The 9,780-nt window shown below is 39.2% G+C and overlaps 1 protein-coding gene across 1 annotated transcript; it reads right to left on the reverse strand.

The window, feature by feature from the left end:
- Positions 1 to 2,711: 2,711 nt before the first annotated feature.
- Positions 2,712 to 3,842, reverse strand: LOC137501195 (uncharacterized). Its single transcript, XM_068228058.1, has 2 exons — positions 3,665 to 3,842; positions 2,712 to 3,573 (listed from the first exon to the last, which is right to left on the reverse strand). Exons 1-2 carry the CDS (start codon positions 3,836 to 3,838, stop codon positions 3,373 to 3,375), a joined length of 375 nt encoding a protein of 124 aa, XP_068084159.1. The 5' UTR covers positions 3,839 to 3,842; the 3' UTR covers positions 2,712 to 3,372.
- Positions 3,843 to 9,780: the final 5,938 nt, after the last annotated feature.

Here is a 9,780-nt window from a genome sequence, read left to right on the forward strand (position 1 = left end):
CAGTGTGCGTATCATAGCAATCGAGATGGAATTGGTAATGTACTATGTATCTGTAGAGCCTATATACGACTTTTTACAATTACTTCTAAAGTGAATTTCAGCTGTGTGACAACGCTGAAAAGACTATGGACTTAGAGATTGGCATTCCTGAAGAGGGTTTTCTACACTTTCCCATTTTCACACATTGATTCAAGAGTCTGTATTGACTTGTGACAAAACCACTGTATTCTTCCGAAAACCACTGATAGGGACAGGTTTGGTTGTGATCCACCGAAAACAAATTATAATGACCGGTTAGGTAGTGATCCATCGAAAACCACTGATTGTCGCAGGGTTAGGTTAGGTTTGACAGGATTTGTAATTGAGCGACTGTTGTCATTGAAAAAACTGTCGTGACGACTGAAGGCAATAAACATAAAACTGAATCCATTGGTCTACAAAGTTTTCATTCAGTAGATACGCTAGGAACTGGCGAACCAAAACCGTACATACAAAGTTTACAGGAATCAACAAAACAGGATATTAATTCGTGGTACTCATTGTTCTTTAAAGAGAAGAAATATCCTGTCAACAATAGCTGCAGTGAACATGCTTTTTCACTATTATTGTCTGGCCCCATGGCTAAATGGTTAGCGTGCTGGCCTTTGGTCACAGGGTGTGGGTTTGATTCTCGACAGGGTGGGGAATTTGAACCACCGTTGGTTAATTTCTCTGGCACGGGGGCTGGGTGTATGTCGTCTTCATCAACATTTCACTATTATTGTGTAAAATAGAAACTTACTAGTTTTGACAAGTACAGTATGTTCAACAGCGACTCCTGAATGATGACGCGCAGGATGTCCAACCTCACTAATCTATGTTCCAGACTATTTCTACTTAAAAAATTGTATTTGTCCTTTAATGTGATTTTGCAATTTTTGCTGAATATTTATGTGGCTGAAATGAAGGTGGATAAGCTACATGGTCTCCTTTATATAGGAAGAATGTATCGTGGAAATTAACTCAATTTCGGTTTCATGTACATTACAGTTTCTCTAAGATATATTGATAGTAATTCAGTCATGTACGACGACGATGTATTTCATGGTAAAGACAGCTGCCTCTGTGGATCAGTGGTAGAGTGGCGGCCTCCGAATCCCAATATAGCGGGTTCAAACCCGGCAGAGGTAGTCGGATTTTTGAAGGGCAGAAAAAAGTCCATTCGACACTTCATGTCGTACGATGTCGGCATGTAAAAGATCTCTGGTGACGCATTTGGTGTTTACCCGACAAAATTCATTAAATCTCAGCCACAGACGCCCAAGAGAGTTTCGGTTTACTCGGTCTGCCATCTAGTGGGCCTAGAGTATAACGGAACGTCAAAATTGACGAGCAGACAGCCAGATGGCGTCAACTTGAAATGTCTGCACATGGTAGCTGAGGCCATACGATTATTATTATTATTATTATTATTATTATTATTATTATTATTATTGTTATTATGGTAAAGACAAATTACTTTGCAATGCTATCTATCTTAATGGTAATGTACTATGTACCTCTACTAGTGTAGGCTACTGAGTGCTTGATTCGAAGCAGTGTATCGATTCATTCAGTGTCCGAGTGAATCGATTCACAGGAACGGCAAGCTCATGGCACACAAATCATGCACAATCACGGCTCAGTGAGCCACACGACACACACGGCTCCTTATAGGCACACTGGACACTGGCGGGGAGTCGAGCTTTCGCTGCAGTGAGCCACAGTGAATCATGGCACACTGAAAGAATCGTACGCAGTCATGGATCAGTGAGACACAACACACACATGGTTCATTATCGGTACACTGGACATTGGCGGGGAGCCGAACTTCCTCTGAAGCAATACATACAGAGTCATGGTACACTGAAAAAATCGTATGCTATAATGGACTCTCGAGCTCAGCTCATTTGAAAATAATACCTATTCGCATCCACTGTCCTCTTCTTACACGGAGTTTTAAACAATACATGGATTTATTTGCAGTGTTAAAAAGATAGAACACAATTCCAAAGTACCTAGGTTGTAAGTAGGTAGTCAATTAGGTTATTCTAATTACTGTATTAGTTTAATCAATCAGTATCTTTATAAGTAGTTGACGTTCGACAATTACTTAAACTCAGCTCTCTAGCCTCCACACCTGGCTGAGTGGCTCAAACGGTCGAGGCGCTGGCCTTCTGAACCCAACTTGGCAGGGCCGAGCTCAGTGCGGTGGTATTTGAAGGTGCTCAGCCTCATGTCAGTAGATTTACTGACACATAAAAGAGCTCCTGCAGGACTAAATTCCAGCACCTCGACGTCTCAAAAAAAATCTAAAAGTTGATAGTGGGACATAAAGCCAATAACATTATTATTTAGCCTACCCTATGACTATGAGTCATGCTCATGACCACTCGAAATTGTCTGTTTTATATTTGGAAGAACCACTCGGTATTCTCTTAGTTTGTATGTCGCATCATTGCACAATACTTCAATAATCGAATCACGAGGTTACCGATGTACGTGGACAGTGAGTATGTAAGTAGACTGATGCAATAGATTAAATAAATGATGTTTAATCAGAAAACCAGTGGGCTACTGTACATCTCCTGTAGCCTATACAAAATATGACGATTTTAAAAAAGCCTCTGCTGATAGAAAAAGACATTTTCAAAGATGACCGAGTTAGCTGGCCGTGCGTTTAGGGTCGCGTAGCTATGAGCTTGCATTCGGGGAATGGTGGGTTCAAATCCTACCGTCGGCAGCCGTTAAAATGGTTTTCGGTGGTTTCCCATTTTCACACCAGACACATGCTTGTGCTGTACCTTAATTAAGACCACGGCCGCTTCCTTCCCACTTCTAGCCCTTTCCTATCTCTTCTATCCTCTTTGTCGCCATAAGACCTATCTGTGTTGGTGCGACATAAAGCAAATTGATTTATATTTAATATGTGGGCTACTTATTGTGTACACAGGTATTTTTATATGTAATTCTCTCTATATATATACAGTATACGTGAGTTGTGACTTTCAGAGAACTGTGGAAAACCATTAGATAGTGTATAAAATTTAAGTTATGTCAGTATTTTAACAGGCGTACAATGTTTACATCGTGTATTGGTGACAGAGTGCTGTCTCCCTCTCTCTCTCCCCCCCCTTGCCCGCTCCTCATCACATTGCGCCACAGCAGTTCTAGATAATTCCACTCCGATTGGACACTGATCCCCACCTGCACATCTATACCGCCCTGTAACTTGTAGATACACAATTCCCACAATTTTGAAATGTAACTTCGTTATATCAGAAAGGACGGGGCAATCAGAAATGTATTATTTCCCAGCAAAGTTATAACATTCTTAATCTCATGGAATGGCTCTTACAATGGTACAGCTAACTCCTCGGCTTCTCTTCTTTCTTCTTCTTCTTCATCTTCTTCATCTTCCTCCTCCGATTCACTGCTTCCATGATGAATGACTAGTTCCTCCACTTCAGGAAGACCTCTCACCTCATTATTGTAGAACTCGACAATCTTCTTCTCAGTGTGTTTTACTTCATTTCTCCACATCTCTGCTGTCGCCTATAGGATATATTGAAGTATCACAACCTGACAAGTATATTATAAACTCCACTTGCATATATCCAATAAATAACATTTCCACTTGGCCTACCTGATCAAGAGATTCTTTCCACACAGCTGTAGCTCTGTCCAATCCGTGACCAGGTCTTGAAGCCACTGTTTTGTTATAATACTGTTTTGCCACAGACCATACAAATTCGATGGCATTGAAAAATGAGTGGTATGGAGGAAGTCGTAAGACAGTATGGCCTTCACTGTGCAGCATCTCGTCAACAATGTACCTGGTTTTAAAGAAACAGAGAAATATTGTTATGCATACATGAAAGTCAAATACACGAGTGTAAACAACATTATCTAAACTTATGTTTACGTGCTTCTGTACCTCTTTAAGTGACTTCGATTCATATTACACAACCTTTGCAGCTCATCTTTTGTGGCATTTTCTGGTGGAGAAACTCCATTCTGCCTTAACCATGACTGTAAATTAAAGGAAAAATAAAAATTAATTTCTGTAACATCATTAAACATCATTCAGTAGAAGGAAATATTCAATTAAGTATAATTACCACTAATTGATCCTTCCTCCATTTCGTTGTTGGTTGATGCTCAACAAGCTTACAGTGATATGGTGCATTATCCATTACAATAACACAGGGTCCTATATTTCTTAATCCTACGATTAATTGCGTCTTCACCCACATCTGAAATTTCTCGCTGTTCATAGCACCATGGTAATCCTGATTTCTCTTCAAGTTTGTAGCAAATATCAAATCAGCACCTGTAAGAATTTTAAGTTTTAGTATGAAGTTATTTGTTCTAAAAAAAGTATAGGCCTATTAATAAAAAATGTGATTTCTGTTGAATGATACAAAAAGCTGTCTGATTTTAAGTAAAACCAACTACTGTGTAGCAAAGTCACCTGATGATGAAGTCAATTAATTACTACTTACACTACTTTATCGTAACATCTCTCATGAATGTATCTCCATTAGTAGGCCTATATCTGGATTAGAAGTCCACGATCACTTGCATAAAAGATATAAGTATAAACACCCATTTCAATACCTTAGAACAAATGTAATTGCTGCGAACACTGAACCTATATCAGGCAGTAAGAAATAAGAAGCTTGGAAGGTGTTCAACAGTCAGGTATCAAGCACTGATTCAGGTGGAGATTGTCGAATGCAGAATAAACATAATAAATAGGCCTACAATACAAGTAATTTACTGATACAAATATCCAGTAATATTATATGAAAATACACTGAGTAAGTTTTGATTGAAATACCTCTCTAAGGTTAATCATTGGCCTAAAGTGAATACCTGCAAGTCTTTTTAATAACAGTGGAGAAGTCAAAATCAAAAACCACGTACAGAGCTCAATGAGCGGTAAGTTATAATGCCACTTCCGATCTAGTGCCAGTCAATTTCAATCAATCAGTCACCACTGATCTGCACTTAGGACAGAAGATGTAGTTTCAGGGATAGGCCTAGTATTTTCTTCAATAATTGCAAAGAATTTGGAAATTTATTGAACATCTCCCTTGGTAAATTATTCCAATCCCTAACTCCCTTCTTAAAAAAAAAAACAAATATTTGCCCCACTTTTCATCAACTTTAGCACTGTACTGTGATCTTACCTACTTTTAAAATACCACTGAAACGTATTCGTCTACCAATGTCATTCCACACCACCTATCCACCGACAGCTCGGAATATACCACTTAGTCCAGCAACTTGTCTCCTTTCACCCAAGTCTTCCCAGCCCAAACCCGACAAAATTTTTGTAACGCTACTCTTTTGTCAGAAATCACCCACAACAAATCGTGCTTCTGTCTTTTGAACTTTTCCAATTCTCAAACCAAGTAATCCCAGTGAGGGTCTCATACACAGGAACTGTACTTAAGTTGGGGTCTTATCAGAGACTTATGTGCCCCCCCCTGCATCCGTACTACAAACCCTAAATACCCTCGTAACTATGTAAAGAGAGATCACCTCACTACAATAAAATGAAGTAAAATAAATTAAGAACATACCAGGTACAAAGCCATCCTTCGTTCCAGCATGAACAATAACCAGTCTTCCTCCCTCAGACACAGGTCGACGAATTACTCCTTGAACATCATGTCCAGATTTGTGTGGTTTATTCCAGGAGTATGTGGGTGACCCTGAAAGACAAATGCACAATTGAAACCAAAGACACCTGATGAAGATAAATTATTCCAAGATTTTTTAAATATAAAATGTAATATATAACATATATATTCACCATTCATAAAAATCCAAGTCTCATCCAAGAAAACAACAGGTTTTGGTTTCTCACTGTCCTTATTACGCATGTATTCCCTCAGAAAACAGGATCTCTTAAAACAAATGTCTTCATTTTCTCTAACATACGCATAGGGATCACCTTTACTCCACACACCCCATGGCCTTCAAAATTCTTCTTAATGATGTTTCGGAGCCCTTGTACAAATAAGTGTCATAATTTGCTTTCATGTGGTCGAAAACCTTTCTTACAGTTACGACTTCTCCTGTGGGAAGAAAAAAGAGAGTTACAAGGGACTCAAAAGAGCTGTATGACAATACATGCACAAAACATTTCTGGGAGCTTATCTCACCTGCGTGCCAATTTCTATAAATAATGTTGCAATAGATTCCTTATGAAGTCACCTTACCTTTATGTAATTTATCATAAATAAACCTTGCTATCGCTTCCTTAGAAAAACTGTCTATGCCGGTCACTGGATGTTCACGCTTTCGGCGTTTACCTGGTGTAGAAAATTCAACTCCCTTCTTGAAATTTCCTATTACTTTTCGGACTAAACCGAAACTACACTGTAAGAATACACACACAGAAATATATTACATACACATATACCATAAGTCAACATGAATACACAAAGGTTAAGTCTACGAACCGTATCGAAGTCGACACAAGACATGGTACCGGTATAGGCCTAGGCCTACATGATCAGGTTAGGTTAGGTTAGGTTCAGAATGAAATACTGCTCCTTTTCAACTGATTGTCATTATGCCAGAAACTTATCATAGAAACAAGATAAAAACGAACACTTACCCCAGTTAATAATGAAACTCTTGCCATTAGCTTCGTATCACTACGACTGATACCTTCTTCGTCGTCTTCCTGTTTCAATTGCTCGTAGCAATGTACAAGCATTTCTTGACCTGAAGCTTGTAAAGGACGTAACCTTGGTTTCCTTTTCGGAGGAGTTTTTGCAGATTTTTCTTCCTTCTTAGACATCCCAATCGAATTCTGTTCGTATAAGTATGGGACGAAATAGGAACGTAATTAATAAAATGATGTGCTCATCATTTCACACAAACTATGTTATTAAATGCATTATCCGAACATGCCACAATTCTACTTACCTGGTATTAGCCAAATAGATTTACAATCCCACAGAAAAAGAAAATATGCTTTAAATATTCTCGCAAATGTATCGCTAGTGACTTTAGAGGCAATGCGGTGGCAACACACAATTCACGCTAGAACAGTGACTGAACGTTGCCAACGTGCCAGATTAACGGTAACAGTAAGACGTCGTATCGGCAAGTAGGGTCCCTAAACTGTATGGTTACCGACACTGAAAAAGACCCAACATCAAGAAAAGTCACTATAAACCAATACCTTAATATTACAGGGGAGAAAGGGTAAGGTTGCACCCTTAGTGTACGTCCTTACACGGAGAGGACTATAGATCCTGTCATGGCTCGCTCCCACCTAGTGGAATCGAATCGAACCGAACAGCCGAAATTTCCACTCGACCGCTCACATCTAGCGGAACAGAATCGAACGGGATTCTACGGGAAACTTCACAGGCTTGCAATGGACGGTCTGATAGAAGGTGTGAGGAGGCAGAGATCGGAGAAGTTTCTGGGTGCATGCAATTAACAAGAGAGCCGAAAGAAGACTATGCAGACTTATTTGAATGTTTATTGCGCGATGAAGCTAAGTCTCGACGGTAGCTCAGAGTTATTGTATTGCAATTTCAATAACTATTTCAGATAGCAGATTTAACAGAAAAGTTCAAATTCACAGGAGGAAATGCTACCTCAGATGCAATGGGACTCCGTGATCATTTTTAAAACAACTTTAATATACCAGATTGTGTCCTGTGCCAGGATGAAATCATTAATCGAGGCAGCCTCACCATTATTTTTTTACAATCTGCTTTACCTCGTACCGACACAGATAGGTCTTATGGCGACGATGGGATAGGAAAGGGCTAGGACCATGGCCTTAATTAAGGTACGAGACGAGCATTTGCCTGGTGTGAAAAATGGGGAAAACACGGAAAACTATTTTCAGGGCTGCCGACAGTGGTTTTCGAACTCACTATCTCCCGAATGAAAACTCACATCTACGCCACCCTAACCGCACGGCCAACTCTCTGTAACATTAATTAAAGACAGTGAAGTGTAGTTATTGTCTACAACAGAGCAATTTAGTATACAGTAGCCTACTATTTGTTAGGAACACATATACGACAGTTTGAAACCTAGGGAATGCGGCTTAGAAATCGTTCACTGTAAATATAATAAACACTTAAATATAGATCCCATATGAGATGTGGTGTCAACTTTCGTACGGATATACCGTAAGTGGACTCCAACATAACATGATTTTGTGAGGAAGTCAACAAAAATTATGAAGTAAATTGTATATAGACTACAGTAACCTACCACAAAATTTAATATTCTAGCAAGTTTGGTTTTTCATAGCCTTGCTTATTTCCTCCCAGGCATTATTTTTACGTTGTTGTAGTAATGCTCGTGGGTCTTGTAGTAGAGGAAATTATATTTTTGAATTAAACTGGTAAGTTTTCCGTGTCTTGTATTAATAAATTAAATTAACTAACACAAAACAGAACGTTCCCGACCGTATCCAAGAAACAGCTGACTTTCCAGCTGAAGGTGATACACATTTGACGCCAAATGTTCGTCCGAAAGATCTCGACCCGACCGTCTACGAAGTTGCACGAATCTTGATAATTCTGTTCGATTCCACTCCGCTAGTCGAAAAATATTCTTGGCAGAGAATCCTGTTCCGTTCGGTTCGATTCGATTCGACTCGTGGCGATCGCCAGCTCTATCTCCCATTTAAACACATGTTAAAAACAAATTCTGTTCGGTTCGATTCCATTCCATTCCACTAGGTGGGAGCGGGCCTTTACACAAGTCGCACTCATCAACAGTCTGCCGCAGATTACAGTAAGAAAAGGGTTTTTACACATCCAGTCTTCACACTTGACTTAAACTGCGTATGTTATGAGTGTTAACAAATCCAGGCCTGTCTCAGCAGCATGTACAAAAAGGTAGTAAATTATTATATTCCTTGTCACCTCCTTGCTTTATGCCGTAGAGAAGAGAATCACTCTATGTACAGAGCTTTCGCGAGCACACCCGCTTCACTAATGGCTACAGTGTGTCCACGTTAGCCCCTCACCTCCTAAGAACGGTTACAATCAATCAATCAATCAATCAATCAATCAATCAATCAATCAATCAATCAATCAATCAATCAATCAATCAATCAATCAATCAATCAATCAATCAATCAATCAATCAATCAATCAATCAATCAATCAATCAATCAATCAATCAATCAATCAATCAATCAATCAATCAATCAATCAATCAATCAATCAATCAATCAATCAATCAATCAATCCTGATCTGCATTTAGGGCAGTCGCCCAGATGGCAGATTACTGTTTTCTCTCGTAGCCTTTTCTTAAATGTTTGCAAAGAAAATGGAAATTTATTGAACATCTCCCTTGGTAAGTTATTCCAATCCCTAACTCCCCTTCCTATAAACAAATATTTTCCCCAATTTGTCCTCTTGAATTCCAACTTTATCTTCATATTCTGATCTTTCCTACTTTTAAAGACGCCACTCAAACGTATTGGAATACTAATGTCATTCCACGTCATCTCTCCACTGACAGCTCGAAACATACCACGTAGTCGAGCAGCTCGTCTCCTTTCTCGCAAGTCTTCCCAGCCCAAACTTCGCAATATTTTTGTAACGTTACTCTTTTGTCGGAAATCACCCAGAACAAATCAAGCTGCTTTTCTTTTGATTTTTCCTGTTCTTGAATCAAGTAATCCTGGTGAGGGTCCCATACACTGGAACCATACTCTATTTGGGGTCATACCATAGACTTATATGTCCTCTCCTTTA

This window comes from Anabrus simplex, chromosome 1 (genome assembly GCF_040414725.1).
Source record: "Anabrus simplex isolate iqAnaSimp1 chromosome 1, ASM4041472v1, whole genome shotgun sequence".
Lineage (NCBI taxonomy): Eukaryota > Metazoa > Arthropoda > Insecta > Orthoptera > Tettigoniidae > Anabrus > Anabrus simplex.